The 18,571-nt window shown below is 38.4% G+C and overlaps 1 protein-coding gene across 1 annotated transcript in view; it reads left to right on the top strand.

Moving 5' to 3' along the window:
* Positions 1-15,531, top strand: part of slco3a1a (solute carrier organic anion transporter family member 3A1a) — a 37,305-nt gene extending 21,774 nt beyond the window's left edge. Inside the window, exons 3-10 of the mRNA XM_067589713.1 lie at positions 7,529-7,627; positions 7,715-7,987; positions 9,312-9,476; positions 9,567-9,765; positions 11,695-11,863; positions 12,401-12,573; positions 12,696-12,760; positions 13,704-15,531. Of these exons, the coding sequence (XP_067445814.1) occupies positions 7,529-7,627; positions 7,715-7,987; positions 9,312-9,476; positions 9,567-9,765; positions 11,695-11,863; positions 12,401-12,573; positions 12,696-12,760; positions 13,704-14,056 (1,496 nt within the window). The 3' untranslated portion in view covers positions 14,057-15,531. The remainder of the gene's footprint in view (positions 1-7,528; positions 7,628-7,714; positions 7,988-9,311; positions 9,477-9,566; positions 9,766-11,694; positions 11,864-12,400; positions 12,574-12,695; positions 12,761-13,703) is intronic.
* The last annotated feature ends 3,040 nt before the right edge of the window (positions 15,532-18,571 follow it).

Below are 18,571 nucleotides of genomic sequence, written 5' to 3'. Positions count from 1 at the left end.
ATCTCATTTGATCTCAGTAAGAGGATTTATTCTGTCAAAATTAGCCAATTTCCTGTCAGCAAGTTTTTGTGGTTCACATCTTGGACCTCAAACAAATGTCACAAAGCCAGTGAGCAAGGGTCTGCAGGATTAGAGTGTTAGTACTATCAGTCAGAAGATAGAGTAGGCAGCGGTGTTTCAGATATATATTGTTTGAGAAATGTAAGATAAGAACTTTGTCAGTTCCCCTCAGAGTGCCTGAAGACAAACGACTTTGAGATTGAGATCAGATGTGACAGCAAAAAAAGTACAAAAAGATACGGAAACAGGACAAGCAGATAAAATACTCTCTGTGTTACACACAGCAGGGTCCTTGAGTACTTCAATTTTCATTTCATTACATTTTCCTGAAATATATTTGATACATTTCATTAACATTTTTAGAATGCGTATCGATAAACTGATAATAGTTGATAACATCATGTAGGTTCAGTATGTGTAGGTGTTTAACAGAGTCCGTGTTATTAGCGGATGTACAGGGTAGTAATTTGAGAACTAGATTATGTCATCATGGCACACTTTAGTACTTTCTTACTTATGAATGATGTACTAAGACCTGATATCTAAATGCACTTTCTGATGAAGTGGTGGGTTGTAAAACAGGGGAAATGGACACATGCTACTGATGCAAGTCTTTTATAAATAGTTAAAATGTCCCTTTTTAACAGGAAACTAGTTGAAAGTATTGACCTGATACAACAAAGGCACAGACCAACAAGGGGGGAAAAAATATGATTTTTTAAATTTTTATTAATTTAAAATGTAAATGTTAATGTAATTAAACATAAACTCGTACACAATACGCAGCCTCTGTATTTTTTAATTAATATTATTTTAGATAAAATAGGCTATTTATGTGGGTTGTTATATGTCTTATGTTTTTACAGTTTTATTGGTCAGGTGATATGTCCATGTTATGGAATTGTATATGTATGTCATTTTTGATCAAAAATGCTTTCTGTAACCAGATTATGCAGCTTTTACATGTAAGAGCGGCACTTATACTGTACATGTAATGAAGCAAAGCCTGTGAGCTAGTTCAGGCAACCCAGCTGCAGTCGCCACTGTACTCACATGGCATACTGCTGTCACTGCAACATATACAGTATCCAGTTCACCCTTTTAATCATGGCGGTTTACTTAAGCCGTCAGCGCTCTGCTTACACTTTTGCTGCACGCCTGCTGCCACACCGCTCACCCAAAGCTTTGCTTTTCACTAATGCTGCTGTTCAAATAGCCTTTCGAAAGCTCCACATCCAACCCAGCATCCACCAGTAGGCTCTGAATGTACCTTCCTGTAAGTGGGAAGTTAGTGTCGTCGCTCTTCACTCCACTGAGCTCAGTGTTTCCATGTGCGGAGCGACAAGGTCAGATCCTGGACAAACATTAATGCTGTACATACAGTACTTTACATTTACATAATAATCTTTTTCCCGTGAGTTAGCTGACTGAACTTACAGTACTTGTGTCCATTCCCACAACACAGTATTGATTGACAAGTTGACAATCACCAAACACTGAAAAAAAACCCTTGTTTAAACTGATAGAAAATGACATACGCAGATTATTTTAAGTTTCTCGCCCACGATACATATAACTCTCTGGTTTATTAAATTCACACTCTTTATTATGCAACAATAATTATCTGTCATGTTTCATTTGAGTGCAGAACTCAACAGTGGCAGCTACTGTAACTAGCATGCTAAACCCACAAAACAGACCAACCAAGCGTCCTCATCCTAGCAGATGCAGAACAAACAGTGTATACTGTAATTCTGTGAGTCATTTTTGATTTTTAAAGTTCTTTATTTAGGATTTGGTCATTGCATGTTAATTTAAAATGTCATAAACCTTCATTTTCAATTTTAGTTCCTTTTAATGTTGGAGACTAAAAGGCTTTAAATCCACCGATAAGAAGCTGTAGTGTTTTTAACATTTTAAACTCTGCATGTTAGCAGATTTCTTCGACAAACCAGAGAACAGTTTGCAGTTATTGTGCATACCTGAAAATGGCTGCACGCTGTTTGTGTGCAGTTTGATGAGAGCAAAGGAAGCAGGTTGCCAGGAAGCAGAGAGCTGGTTGTTAGGTGTGGTGCTGTGACTTAGTCTCCTAATTTTCTAACTCTTGTGTAACTGTCAGCGTGAGTGATCATGCCATCTTACTTCAGTGGACATGCAGGAAGCAGCCTGTGCTCAGTCTGACATCTCTGGCCTGTCGGAGCGTTTCTCCCGAGTCTCTTCAATCCTAAATTAAAATGCCTTCACACTTCTACAAAGAGGATGTTATGACCTGATGTGCGACAGAGGAGGAAGAGAGGGCTTTTGTTTGAAAGTTCATTTTTTACAGCCACTTTTCAGACAGCCTTGAATCTTTGTGCCTGCTTTATGCAGTTCTTCTGTCCTCAGACTCTTTCTTCCAGCTCTCAATTGACCTTTTGACACAAACTCATGTTTAGGCCTCTGAAGTAGAGAGCTGAGACTCCAGCTCTCGGCTTTATCTTTAGTAATCATTTAGCTCACTCTCAGTTTCAGTCTGGCCCCTCGTGAAAGTGGCACAAGCTGTTGTTTGGCCTCCCACATCGCAGTGTCCCTCTGCTCTTATTTAGCTCAAGGGATTACTGAGCCAACTTGAGCAGGATTAAAGGAAGAGGAGAAGGAATTCCCTTTGTACAGTGAGAGCAGGAAATGAACTGGGGACAGTGCAGGCGTAATGCATCTGACATTTCAATTACCATGAGCTTTTCTTTTTAACTTCACGCTGTATTGGCTTATAATCTCAACCCCTTTGGATGCTCTAAAGAAACTAAACTCTGCAACTGGGGATTATATAAACACCCATTAGCTCTGTGGAGGCCCTTGTATCTGCATCTCAACCTCTCACCTGGGTTTCACCTGGCATTAATCCGAGGAGCGATTTTTTTTTTTTTATGAAGGGTGCAGCCCAACTTGTCACAGTAGTATTTGCATAATGTTTCAGCTCAACCACTATGAGATTCTGTAAGATGGAAGTGCTCGTTTACAGTCAAGCACTGGTGTGGAAAGGCCGTGAGAAGTGTGAAAATACATAGCATGACGTCAAGGACTTTTTTGTTTTTTTTCAAAACCACAAGTGTTACATGTGAAATACTTATTCCAGTCAAGAGTTTGTTCGTGATAAAAAAGATATGGTTTGTGTCTTCTTTGAAGGGGAAGCGTGTAGCCGGTCGGATGTGGGCTGCATCTGCGTGTTAATTAATATCCGGAAAGGACAAGCCTCATGGACAGTAGCTTTCCCAGCCTTTTCTATTGGTCTCTAAACAAATTAGAGGGAGACAAAAACACTAGAGTCGAGCTTTGTTATTGAATTACGTCTGACATGCTCCCCTGAGAGTATAATTCACAGGATACTAAAAGGCTTGGGCAAACTACAACATGAACAAATTAGTTTGTTTTGTACTTATCTCATAACGGGACTGCTGCAAGGGAAAAGGGATTTAGAGGCAGTTTGGAAAAGTAGTGTGTTACAAAGATTACCCGCGGCTGTGGTCGTGTATTGTCCTTCATGGAGATTTAATGTGCTTAGGTATTCTTTTTTTTTTTTTTTTTTTTTTTGCTTAATCCTGTCGTGAAAAACATTCCCGTTCCAGCTTGTACAGGCACAGTTGTCTTTTTTATCTTTGACCTAAGAGCAACTAAGGGTCTCCAGTCACAGTCAGAGTCAGTTATTTGAAATGAGATTAGGAGAAAGAATAAACACAGCGCAGAAGTGGATGGGGAATACAAGTTTGTAATAAAAGTAACCAAGCTTGTCACTGTTGCCCTGGGGAATCCTTCACATGAGGCAGATCAACTCTTAATTTATGGTCACATGCTCTTCATCTCCTCTGCTCTGCTCCTGTCTGTACACTGAAGAGTATGTGCAGCATCTCCACAGCACAGAGGTAGTGAGGCGGACAGCTAAACCGTTGTTCATCACTTCCCTATTAAACCACAAATTGTTGTTTATGACATGTTAGAGGTGCTAGTAACTGTACTGTTTAAACTTTGGAGAGAGCCAGGCTAGCAGCATCGCCTCACATGTCTTTTTTGAAATTATTATGTATTTTATCCTATTTCTAAGGGACAATAATAAACAATATAACCATTTGAGGTATTGTACCAAGTAGGGCTGGACAATATATTGATATTATATCAATATTGTGATATGAGACTAGATGTCGTCTTAGATTTTGGATATTGTAATATTGTGAAATGACACAAGTGTTGTTTTTTTACTGGTTTTAAAGGCTGCATAACATTAAAATGATACCCACTTAGTCATTATATCCACATTACTGACGATTATTTATCAAAAATCTCATTGTGTAAATATTTTATAAAAGCACCAATAGTCATCCCTACAATATTGTATATATCACAATATCAATATCAAGGTATTTGTTCAAAAATATCGTCGTCCAGCCATAGTACCAAAGTTAGCTTAAAGTAAATTTTCACCTGCATCTGTGTTCATTTAAGTATTGACCTTCTCATCTAACTTTTGGCAAGAAATCATATTTTACTAAATGTTGAATTCCTTCAAGCCAAACTGGACATGATGAGACAGAAAGTTAAGACAGAGAGTTTTTAATCTTGTGCATCTCGCATTAAGCAGATTAGGCTCTGGATGGTGGAGGGGAGAAAAAAACTGGATTGAAGCAACTTGATGCTTCAATCCAACTTCAATTGAACTTGATACTTTGCTTATGTTTTGACTACAGGACCCAGTTCGTGTTCATGCCAGTTTAATGCCATTGTGAGAGACTCAACTGGCTGCACGCTTTTCTTCTGCAGGGTTTTGACCTTAAGATCAAAAATATTCATCTTTCATGAGGAGATTATCATCACCAACTTCAAAATCACGTGCCCCCTTGTTACGATGCGGATTGATAAGGAGGCATGGTCCCTCATAGATTAGTGATCTTTTTCACATGCGAGTCTCACTCTGTGGTGCAATGTTATCATCAAGGAGACAGCGTTTCTTAAAGCGGCCGGGGGTAAGCACGGATCTCAATGGAAACATTTATCTTCTCAGCGGTCGTGGACTCGTGGGCTAGTGAGCCGTCATCGTCCTAGAAGGTGATTTCACTAACTGAATTTCCTCTCTGAGGTTTCCTGTGGTGACAACGATTGTGGCGTTGTTGCTATGAGAAGACAACACTCAGTTTCTAAGGAAACACTCGAAACAGAGAGTGCACCGGCCTCATTTGCAACACCACAGGCAAATTCGCTAGTCACACAGCGACTGCAGCCCTCCTCCATGAAAGTGCTGGTAAACTGCACAGTTTCATTGGTGTCTGGTAAACACTCCCTGATGTTCCACAGCCTAAGTCTTTCCTGTGTGTCTGCATGTGTTTGTGTTATGAATCCCCCAGTCTGTGAGGGTTAAAGGTGGTGAAGCGCTGCTTTTTGAGCTTAATTTTTTTAAACTTTGATTTCATATTTTTATTTTAAACTGTCAGCAGAAGAAATTAGCATTAGCATTTTTGTCTGCCTTATTTTCATATTATAAAACCACTACACTTAGCAAGAGGAAGAGGTAAAACCTGCTGTGCTTTGGCGCCTCATGGACACACATCTGTATCTTTGTACACTTCCGTGCTGGTCGGACTGTCAACCACAAGTTTCATTTGTATGTCTGAGAAAAAAAAGCATGTTCTCATCCCAGCGTGAAGGCCCCTTTCTTTCGTTTCACTCCTAATCTCACGTAATTGACTCTGTTTATACCACGTTTTACGTACAGAGCTGCACCTCATGAATCTGTGAGCCATTTCCTTTATGTGAAGAATAAAATATGATGTGAATGAGGCCACAGTTAGGTAAATGTTTTGACTCCTTCCCTATGTGGGTGGTCAAGGCAGGAAGTAGACCATGATTTCACTCTCAGCACTCACAAATACATACACAGCTTAGTCACAGTTTCCATGCTTGTTCATTAAGTTGCTGCTCCTGGCATTTGAACAACATCTTTCAGGCTTACTGGAGATGCCGAGCCGATAGCAGCGATGTTCGGGTCAACCTGCAGCCAGTAGACGGAGACGTTACTGATGCTGCAGTGCCGGAGGAGGAAGTGGAATAACAGATGATTTCATTTTATTTTAATGGCAATTTTTGGTGCTAGCATTGTTGTTCTTATGAGGAGTAGTGGTCAAACTTAAAACGGGATCTGGTTTTGTCGCTGTGTCCCAGATACACTCCATGCTCAGTCTGATAAATCCACAGATCACAGCACACACAGTCAGGGAGAAATTTGTCTCCCAAATTGAGCTTTGAGTCTTCATTATGTGCCTGCAGTCTGAGTCACTGTGCCGGACTCTCACCCCGCTGACAGCGCTCTAAATGAGGATTTTGGATCGAGCTCCACTTTTTTTTTTATCTCCCAGCTGCCTGCTAGAGCAGGTTGGGAGAAAACAACTGGTTCTGTTGTCGCGTGTCATCCACAGTGTGTGTGTTGGTGTGTATCTGTTTGTTCAGTGTGTTCAGGGCTGAGCCATGTGGTCATAACAAGCACAGTCACTGTGTGTGTGTGTGTCTGTCTGTTGCCACCATTGCTGTACTTGCCTTGTGGTATTAACTGCTTGATTTGATGCATCATGGCAGTCCAAATGTTTCCCTGTTTGCTGTCTCGTTTCACACGCTACCTTCTGGGAAAAAAGCCGCATAAAAGTGACCAAGAATGACAAGTTAGGGAACTTACATTTCATCCAGAATGTCACAAAACCTTCCTGGATGTTGATACATTTCTCTAAAACTGGCTTTTTGATTGTATTCATTATAAAATTCAGATTTTTATATTGACTTTGTAGTCGTGACATTGTTTCATGCTACACTGGCCTTCAGAATAGAATAAAACTATGTTGTCCTACCAACGCAGAAAATTTGTCCTTGTCTCAAGACAATAAACATATAAAACAATAAACATCACACAACACGTATCACAAATCCTGAGCAATACAGCAATATATGTGCAAAAGTTGATTCATTTTACTGAAATCTCCCAACATTTCAGTGCTGTTTGTTCGTTAAATTGATTGCACGTAGTACAAAAGATCACGCTTACATCTTTTTGTTTACTGAAGGCGTTCTCAGGCGTGGTCCTGAAGTTATTGTTTCAAATTCAAAGTGAAGTGTGATTAACAATAGTCGGAGCTTTCCTGTATACAGCAGTATTATACTTGAGCTGTGTTTCAGGAAGCAAACCTTTTTTTGTGATAGAATTTCTTTGTAGAGCTCAGGACAAGAGACAATGTTCTTTACTTGTTATGTAAGAAGTCCTGTTCTTGTCTGCAAAACGTTTCACTACTGCAACAGTACTTTTGGTGTCCCATAAATCCATGTGCACGGGCACTTGTACAAAAATAAATAACATAACTAAAGCATTTTTGGGTTGCTTTGGTCAATATAATTGTCAGTGTTTCCAAAAGTGAATGATATTAGTCTAAACTTATGTATATTTGTTCTTTTTGTACAGGAATCCTCTTCTCTACGCTGGTGTTCGGGCCCGCCTGTGGCTTCATCCTCGGCTCCCTCTGCACTAAGTTCTATGTGGATGCTATCTTCATCGACACTAGTGAGTTGAAATTTTCTGCAGTGTTGCATTATTGTGTGTGCTTCTCTGTGCATGCGGGTTATTGACTTCTGCTGTGCCTCTCTGCAGGTAAGCTCAACATCACTCCAGACGACCCGCGATGGATCGGGGCCTGGTGGGCAGGCTTCCTGCTGTGTGGTGCCTTACTCTTTTCTTCGGCTCTCTTGATGTTTGGCTTCCCTCAGTCACTGCCCAACAAGGAGAGAGAGGAGGGAGCAGACAGTGAGCAAGTTATGCTTCCTCCATCTATGACTGCAGACTATGAGACTCCAAAGCCCAGCAATGGGGTTGCACACAACCATGAGCCTGCCAACAGCCCCACCTGCTGTCAGCAGCTCAGGGGTGAGCACACAAGATCCAATAATACTGCACTGTTTCCATGCAATGAAAACTGATTTCTGTACATGTAAAACATTTACAAATATGTTGCATACATTTATAAATACTGCATTTTTTTCTATATTAGTTAATTGTGAATAACCACAGTGTTGGAAAGTAACTAGTGCATTTACTCAAGAACTATTATTTCCTTTACATGCTTTAGTTTTTTTGCTATTTGCAACTTAATATTTTTACTCCACTGCATTTCAGGAGGAGATATTTCACCCCACTACAGTTATCCGACAGCTGTAATTACTGTATAGCTGTTCAGATTTTATCAAAATATCAGAAATATTATGCATCATCATAGATGAAACTACCAAACAATATATGAAGCACTTAAAATTTCACCTTCACCAACAACAACATGAAAGTACATTTTCTATGTTAATGCATCAGTAATAATACACTGACAGGAGCTATTCTGCATAATACGTATTTTTACTTTTGATACAAATACATTCTGCTGATAATACTTCTGTACTTTTTGACTTGTGATGGAGTGTTTTTATAGTGTGCTGTTGCTATTTTAACTTCAGTAGATGATCTGAAATTTTCTTCTACCACTGAATAACACAGAGAATTAAAATGATAGTTTGTTAGATTGATACTGTTGAAATTTGCCTAAAGTTGTTTGTTATTGAATTCACTCAGATGTGTCTGTTTTGCACAGATGTAGCACAAATTGTGAAGTAATTTATTTATTACTCGTGTTATTTTTGGGGGGGTGCTTGACTACTTTAATCGAATGTGATCAGAACAGGTGCCAAAGACATAAAAGTACAGTTGCCCATGCAACAAAAAAAAACAAAAACAAAACACAAATAGATAAAACACAATCAAATGAAGAGAACATTTTCACCAATTTGACAACAGTGTGCAGCAACAAATCACTCTGCAAATAAAGAAAACACAAGCAAATACAAAACGCTGCATGTTGCACAGAAAGAAACTGTGACAAGTTACACAACAAAGTTCCCACGCATGACACAAAACTGATAATCATAGTTAACAATCATAGTACTCCATGACTTAGCATGAACACGCAACATTTACCAGAACACCATATACGTTATTGCTGAATCATACAAGCACAATGTTAAAAAAAACAAAAACAGTTTCAGTTCTGTTTCAGTTTGTTTCTATATTTAGTGAAGTTGTCTGTGTTACATACATGTTTTGTCTGTTTGCATGTTTTATTAAGCTGCAGTGTTTTGAGCTCTCAGACTAACCTGCATGCTAAGATAATAATGATTGTCCTCCCTCATTCTTTTTTGTCTACCAGTGATCCCAAAGGTGACCAAGCACCTCTTGTCAAACCCAGTGTTCACCTGCATCATCCTGGCAGCCTGTATGGAGATCGCTGTGGTGGCTGGCTTCGCAGCCTTTCTGGGGAAGTATCTCGAGCAGCAGTTCAACCTCACCACCACCTCAGCAAACCAGCTATTAGGTCTGTATTCAGAGCAAACATACATATGCATGGACACGCATGTTTGTTAACCAGGATGATAAACATGTTTTGTCCAACTTACTTTTTAAGGTATGACAGCCATTCCATGTGCATGTCTGGGGATCTTCATGGGCGGTTTGCTGGTAAAGAAGCTGAACCTGTCGGCACTGGGAGCCATTCGAATGGCCATGCTGGTCAACCTGATCTCCACTGCCTGCTATGTCTCCTTCCTGTTTCTGGGTTGTGACACGGGTCCTGTTGCAGGAGTGACGGTCGCATACAGCAACAGGTACTAGAAGCTTAAATTTATGGCCGACATTTGTATTTGAAGTCGATTGCTATTAAGTGAGTAGCAACATAATTGTGTTATTTTAGAGTTAGGTTAGGTTTTTTTTGTAACAACTAACCAATCAAATGCAACATCTGTAGATCAGGAACAAAGTATTGTACATGATGTAAGATGGAATTGGTCGTCCGCAGGAGGAAATTGGCTCATTTCACTGTCAAAAAGCAACATGATTCACCAGAGAAAGATCAGACCAGATTATAAGCAATAAACTACAGATAATGTGTTATTATATTAATGTATACTCCTGACATTTTAGTCTTCCCCAGACTGAACCTGCTATAAGAAATTGATTTATAACATTTATGTTTAACAGCAATAAAGCAGTGAAAAGTAACTCTGCTGCCAAGGTTAGAGGACTTTACTGGAGGTGAACTGCAGAGTCTAAATGCGTAAATAAAAATTCATATCACTGATGGTCATTGGGGCACAGTGGGCTTACTTTTTATTCAAACAACTCTGTGTCATCTTATCGAGTCTATAAAAAGATTTTCTATTCATAAAGTGGCCTCGTGTTCTTTGGGCTGCACAGACTGAATACGAATGCAGAGGACTTCACTGAATCACTCAAACCTGTGAAAGGGTGTAATAATCACTATAGAGCACTTATACAACAGGACATTTCATTCACTTTTATATCGATGAACTGGTCAACTAGCTACTGGCTCCTTTTCCAAATGCTTTTTTAAACACAGACAGAAACATGTGTTAAGTTTTATAAGTTGTGGTGGATCACAATATTATACTCACACTCATTTTGTCACTACTTGTTCATTCATTGTAGCCTGTTATTGTCCAGAGCTGGAAATTTAAAATTTGTCAATATTAGTAATTTTTGTACTGATAGAAGAACAAAACTCACTGGAACATTTTTTTTTCCCCAAAATGATTTTTTCATTTAACAAAAGAAACCAAACTTCTCAAATAGTAAAAGTTGTTTAAATACAAGCAGTTATACAAAAAATAGTCTCAGACTATGATTGAAATCAGTAGATTTCTGGTTTAAGAATAAGTAAAGAAGAAAAACAGTCTGGCCAGACATGCCAACTTTCAGTACTTGACAGAATTTAAATGTGTCTAAAGCATCACAACAATGTTCAACACAACAATATCAAACATCATAAGCCTGAGCTACAAGAGGGAAAAAGTAAATTAAGGGGGCATAATTAGCTTTCACACAGTAAAAATTATAAAAAAAGGACACATTTTTCACACATGTATACATTATCCCTCAATTTTTATAGTGTACAAGTACATAGTATTAATAAAAATGTCAGGATTAGGTCACTTACCTGAAGATCACTTGACAAGCAGTTCATCAGAGGCCACCATAGATCAATAAAGCTGTTGTCATTTCCTTTTTATTTTGGCCCTGAGCCTCTTTTTTTGTGCTAGAGAAAGAAGTTCAGATCTATTTGAGTCCAAAGTTTCTCATCTTTAGAAGGCAGTAAAAAAATATTTGACATGTTTGTACTTTTTGTTACAGACATAGTTTGAGGTCTGTTTTGAGGTTCGACACCCTGTTGTTGCCTTTATCTCGCGCTGCTTGAATGTGAATGCAGTAATTTTGTGCGTCCTGTAGAAATAGCCACTTTTATTTTTCCAGAGAGCTGATTTTTGAGCAGCAGACCGGCCTTTACTAGTTCTCAATTTGATAGCCTGAACTCGACCTACTCCTGAGCAGATTAGCTGTGCAGTGCAGTTTCCATGGAGATGTACCCTGGTTAAAAGTGAGAAAGAGACCCAAAATATGACTGATAAAGGGCTGTATTTCTACTACAGTGCATATTGGATTTTGTGCATTGCTTGTGCAGATGTAATTGGTGTTTACAGTGGGGATGGATGCTCAGGTTCCTCTGTGTCTCTGTTTAGGACGCTGCAGGTGGGCAAGAAACCAGAAGCTCAGTGCATCAGTCAGTGCAACTGCTTCACCTCCTCCATCAGCCCCGTGTGCGGCTCCAACGGTGTCACCTACCTGTCTGCCTGCTTTGCCGGCTGCACCCGAGCAGGGAGAACGCTTACCTCGTCGAGCATCTCTCAGGTCTTCACCCTACGGTTGTCTTGTTATAGATCAGAAACTGTAATCTCACATAAGAAAAATGTAATCACAATCTCTGCAAAGGATCGTTATCTACCGTAGTAGACCAAATGAATGACAGATGTTACAAACTTTCCTTTTAACTTATTAAAAGTGTTGTATATACTGTGTTTTTTAAAGTCTGCCTAGATCAAAATAAAATAAGTCTAGTATTTCATAGTTCTGTCATCAGCTATCACAGGCAGGAGAATCTGCAGATTAATGTCTTCTATATTCAAATCACTTGCAGAGAGAATTGCTCTCAGCTCAGCAGCATAAAATATCACTATTACTGCCAGTTGTCTCACCGCTGCATTTGTAGGAATAAATTAAATTTTTTTAAGTGCAAATCATATGTTCAGCTGTGTTGATACCAAGCTTTACCTCCACACATTTATCCAAATGTTAAATTAGAAGATTTAACTTGTTTCTTCTATAATTGGATTTACATATTGTTTAAATAGTTCTTCAGTCAACCATCTCGTCCTTTTCTGGTCACAGAACCTGACGGGGTGCTCTTGTATATCTGCTGAGAGTGAATTTGCCACGGCGGTTCCAGGAAAATGTCCAACCCCGGGCTGCCAGGAGGCTTTCCTCATCTTCCTGTGTGTGATCTGCGCCTGCAGCCTGGTTGGAGCCATGGCTCAGACTCCCTCTGTTATCATACTAATCAGGTATGTTTGTGGATATAGATACATGAGTCTCAGAAGAAGCATGTGTGAATAGATGGCTTCATGCACAGAATTCATTTTGAAAAATAAAACATAGTAATTTAATCTCTCTGCTTCTCTTGAAGGACCGTGAGCCCTGAGCTGAAATCATACGCACTTGGAGTGTTGTTTCTTTTGCTCAGACTCCTCGGTAAGAGCTGTTTCTGACCTTTTATCAGACTTGAAATCATTATAGGATATTCTGCTGCTGCAGTTGTTCCAAAAGAACACTGTGTAACATTTGCATTTGCTCCTGAATTTCAAGTTGCTTTTGTGTTAAGAAGCATATAAACATTTAAAGATGAGGCTGATGATATTCTATATTTTTCTTGCTCTCCACAAATCCCTTGAAAAGACCAAAAGCAACAATGAATTAACTAGTATTGCCTTCATGATCTAAGTCTCTTCATGATCTAAGTCTGATACAGCTGTGTGCTACAGGCATAGACCATAGACCTCCACTGTTGTCCAAAACTATTAAAAACACATCAATGAGCCACACATGTTCCTTCATCACGATGAACTTAAGCACATGGGTGGTTTATTTTGAGTCATACACCGCCCTGCTGCCATAAATACTCACTAGACTACTTGCTAGAGCACCAAATGTGTATTAATGCACATCTGAAAATAGTCCCTATAAATACACTATTTATTCTTATTTGAGTAACAGCTTCTAAAAACTTAATTTTCCAACTATTTAAGGAAATTACAGTCTTTTTTTTAAAATTAATCTATATATTATGACCCGTTTTTAAAGGTTAACATTCAGTAGGAACAAGTGGGCAGGAACCACAGAGAGAAGTTAGAAAGTATTAACAGATGGACAAACTGATTTTGGTCTTCTCAGGGGATTTGTTGACGTCAATAAAATATTAACACTTTTAAAACTATGTGTAATTGTAGAGCATAGATTACTGTAGCAAGACTGTGTTCAGTTCTCGTTACATGTTACGTCACTCTAACAGAAAGAGTAGGAAAAAAAAAGCTTACTGATGATGTGGCATTCACCCACAATGCACATAAAGTAGTTTTTTCTTATCTTTGAGGTAATTTGTGTGCAAAGAGGCTCACTAAGTGTTTCCATTTTGCAGGATTCATCCCCCCTCCTCTGATCTTTGGTGCTGCGATTGACTCTACTTGCCTTTTCTGGAGTTCGGACTGCGAAGATAAAGGTGCTTGCCTGCTGTATGACAATGTAGCTTACAGGCACCTTTATGTGAGCCTGGCCATCATTCTCAAAGGCATCGCCTTCCTCCTCTACACCACCACATGGTATTGCTTACACAGGAACTACAAGAAGTACATCAAAAGTCACGAGTGCCACATGACGCCAACCGAGTTTTACCCCTCTCTCACAGACGGCCCCAAACTAGTGGACAGGACAAAGTTTATATATAGCCTAGAGGAACATGAGTTTTGTGAAAATATGGAGTCAGTTTTATAGTTTATAAAGCAAGAAAAGGACAATACAGAACATTCTTATTCTCTCAAAGGAACATTTTATGATTTTATTCTTCTTTTCTCGAGAGGTTAAAATAAAAATGTTTTTTGATAAAGGCGATGTATTTAATGGCCCCGTTAAGGTCACAGGAGCCGTCGCTCTGCACTCCACGTCCTCGATAAACTTTTGAAAGGGTCCATTTTAGTCGTATGAGCGAGGTGTTTTCCAGTGTTGCTGGCGAATTCCTGCAATGATTTGGTGGTAGGAGACAACTTACAGCTCAGTCCTAGTTGATTATTAGTGAGTGGACACGATGCTACTTCAAGTATAGTTGCCATATTCTTTTAGGTCTGTCATGATTCCAGTGACGTGTGTGTGTGCGCGTGTGAAAAATGACAGTTTCCTTACAGTCAGTGCACTGTGTGTTCTGTCTGTCTCTCTAAAGTGAGATTTTTATGAATTAAAAGAAAAAAAAGTTGGGGTGGTTCTTCATATATTCATATTTAAAAGTTGCCAAGTGTTTACAGACTAATAATTGCATTTTATTACAGTAATGCAAGACCGGTTTCTTCACCCTGACTGGGTTATTTTAGTGGCCTATTAGATGTTTTAACTGTCAGAAAATCAAGTCTACTTAAAAACAAGATAGTGTTTTTCATGTCATCATGCACTGTTGAGTTTATGTTCTCTTGCTGGATCATAGGCACTGTTTTTGATACTGCGTAGACTAGACTGTTGAAGTCTCGTCTCATAGGTGCAAATGTGCAATTCATATCTGATACGTCGTCTTTATTGCTAGTCCTGTGTGTCAGACTGCAGGTTTGTTTTTCATTATAGCAGTTTGTGTCATTTCCATGTTTGTTTTTACATCTGCAGAGTTTATTCAGTCTAATATGTCTTAATAAGGGATTATTCAAAAAAGATTGTTAATTATATTTTCTTTTGACTTTTGCACCTAGTGGAAGAGCAAAGAAGAAAATAAAGAGTAATATTTGTATGTGTTTTGACATTCAAGTAAAAGAGATTAGGAGTAATATATTTGTTCATTAGGCCCAGAATTTTTTATTAGATTGTATTTGAAATTATATCTAATCTAACTGTCTGAGATTTGTGTGTGTGTGTGTGTCTGATGTCACAAAAAAGATTTGGGACAACTCATAGCAGTGGAAGTAGGATGTTGCAGAAAAGAAACACAATCCTTGTCTTCAAGCTAGGCCTGTCATATCTGGAATAAATGTTACAGAAATGCAACAGGAGGATGTGTGTGTGCAAGGTCAGACAAAGAGAACACACTGAATTTATTCCTGGATACCTATTTGAAAAACTCTTTTAAAGCGACTCGGCACATACGACCGGTTACTCTACTGATCTCTCTGCAGTTACAGTTTTGACATTGTCCCTTTTCTTACACTTTTTGTATGGCAACATATCATTTATTTTACTCTGGCAATAAATTATTTTTCAGAAAAGAAATCAAATCAGAGTGTTTTTGCTTTCTTTTCGGGGACTTAAGGAGCTGCCATGTCCAGGTTTTCATATTATATACAAGCATAATTCAATTTTATGAACACACTATATGTTCCATATGTATCATATATCAAGTACTGTACTATATTTCTACCTGTGAATTTCATAGGCTTTACGTACATGTGACATAAAATCACAATGTTCTGTTAAATACTACATTTAACCTTTAAACGGTCTTGTCAAACTGTTGAGCACCATAATGGTAAAAGCTTGAAATTTCCAGCTGTCAGTTTCTACTCATGCCTCATCAACATTTTCAATATTGTGCTAAGTGCTCTGTCAGTAAGATGTGAAGTATTGACCCTAGAGATTAATGGACCACAAGAGCACAAAGGCTCCTCATATGCACCGCAGATTCAGAGCTTTTACTTTGGCTTTTAGATTTTAACACTCGCTCACTATTCGTTAGTGCAATGGAGCCTCTGAGGACTTGAGAAGCTGTAAAATAAGATGCTATATGTCAGATAAAATATATTAGATAATTGAACATACATCATCTTAAGTTAGAAAGTATGCAGATATTTTTCAACAAGAAAAGCTCAAGAAGGATTATTGTCCTCCACTGATTTAGATTTTGATGCATTTTCAGACTTATACTTTTGAAAATCTGAGCTGCACAGAGTTTGCAAAGTAAATCAGGATGGTTATTGATATATTTATAGATATATATTAAAATGGCTCAGATTATCTAACATCAAACACTGCTGAGGGACGAAACTGAATTCTCATCCAAATGTGTTTTGGACCGTTCATATTCCCCCAAATGTGAGGCAACATCAGCATAATAACGAGGAGACGTCTATGAATAAATTATACAAAGCAGCCAAGATACAACTAATGACATTTGTAAGGATAATGTCTCCTTTTGCGTTAAAAAAAACAGTGTCCTCTAAAAAATTTTAAAGAGAATCTCTGATTTATTTCCATCAACTACCCGGACAAATACTTAAAGTTCAAGTTTTGACTCAGTTTAAGTGAGCGGTAATAAATAAGAAATGTCATTTCTTTGTAGTCAACAATTACATTCCCAAAATATTTCAAAAGGGCAGCCGGCAGGTCTCTGCAGAGAAGCTGCCATACCTGCTCACAGCTAATTAGTGACTGACCTGCGTCTGCCACAGCAGCAGAGTTTGGTTTAGTGTGTGCAGACGTTGCTTTCACACAATCTGTGAGCTTGTGAAGACTGAGCAGAGAAGCCTGTGCCTCAGCAATTTAAATAAATCACAATTGTGACTTTAAATCTAAGCTGAAGTCCCTCTGCAGTTCTAAACAACTGAGCCAAAACACACAGACACTCACATTTATCAAGGCGCTGTTTCCTTGTCGTCTTTAATCCTTGTCGACTGAATCAAAATACGACAAAATATAGTCTGCTGAGAGGGAGTGAAATACGCAGTTTAACGTGGCTAAAATAAATAATTGATACCAATGTAAACAATAAATTATAACTTAATTCAAGCATTTAAAGTTTTGGCTCATGTAAAGAAGCAGCCAAAGAAACAACATGTCATAAGTCTCTCATTGTGTGTGTGTGTGATCTTAAAGTCTATTAATAGCACCGTGACACTCTTCAACAAGACAAAAAAAAAAAAGGCTGGTGTTTGACAACCGCTACAGTCTCAGCAGCGTCTGTCCTCCGTTAACAACACTCTGACACACACCTCACTGCTGATGCTCGTCACATCAAACACACACAAAATGCAACTGCGAGTCTCCAGTAGAGAGCGTCCCCTGGTGAAAGTTGAACACAAAAAAAGCCACCAACCTCGAAATAAAAGCTGCTTCAGGCAAGACTTTTCTTCTTTAATCAAGAGGCCTCAATTAGCCTAATGGGTGCTTTAGTAAGAAGAAATGTTCCACAACAACTCTAGCAGGAAAAATTGAGCAATGAATCGGCAGTGGAGCTCTCTGACTTAAGTCTTTCTCATGTTGTTGATACACTGTGTGTATTTCAGTGAATATTCATTTAATGGAGTGTGTGGAGTTCAGCCTGCTGACATTTACATTTTCACACTTGGATGACTATTTTCCCAACAATAAGTTCACAAACTGAAGCAGATGAATGCAAATGTGAGACTTTAGAAAATATGATAAGTGTCAAATCACATATTAAAAAAGCAGAATGTACAGTTTTAATAATGATGCAGCTTTATTAGCGGGGTAAATGTGACGGTGAGTGTTGTCATTATGTGCACTCTCAAGGCTCCAGCTGCACTTTTCACTTCATGCAAATTAGCCCTTTATCCATGTCTATGAAATACAATACAAATGCAGCTAATGTATGCATGATATTTGAAAACAGACTGAGAAAACATTGTATATTTGCCTCAACTGATTAATGCTCAATATGCAGTGTAACACCTACTAACCTTGTGTGAACCATGCAGTCAATTATCATTATTATTAAGTAAGTTTCAGTCAAAGTCAGCAAATGCATATCAATAAATTATGATACAAAACAAATACAAACGGGATAAAAATGTGGATACTGGATGAGTATAAACAGAACTAAACCTCCTGCAGGACACTAAAATGATGAATACATGTATAATGTAATCTGTACTGTGACGATAATGAACTAATTTGTATGTATTTTCTTAACTTTTAGTTATGAGGCTAATTCTGAGTTAATTAAAATGTTAATTTAATATACTACAATATTGCTACATGCTGCATTTAATTAAACTGATAGCTTGCAGTGTTTTTGTAGCTGTTATAAATTAAAATGGCCACTGTAAAATAAATGGTGACTGCTTAATAACTACACTATTAACATGCGTTTATTCAGCACTTCATCACTACTTAATTAAGCATTAAGTAGTGAATGTAATGCAAGTTGATCCCAGCATTATTCTGATGGAGGTGCAGCAGATATTTTAGCAGGAAACAGCAAAAAAAAAAGAGCAAACGTGCTCAGCTGAGTTTTTCCAGGATAAAATGGCTTTAAAAACTACTAGACACAGCAGAGCTGCTGGTTATAAAAAGATATAA

The sequence above is a fragment of the Thunnus thynnus genome, chromosome 5, assembly GCF_963924715.1.
Source record: "Thunnus thynnus chromosome 5, fThuThy2.1, whole genome shotgun sequence".
Lineage (NCBI taxonomy): Eukaryota > Metazoa > Chordata > Actinopteri > Scombriformes > Scombridae > Thunnus > Thunnus thynnus.
Note: the sequence above shows the minus strand (reverse complement) of the source record. Positions and strands in the feature narration are given on the sequence as shown.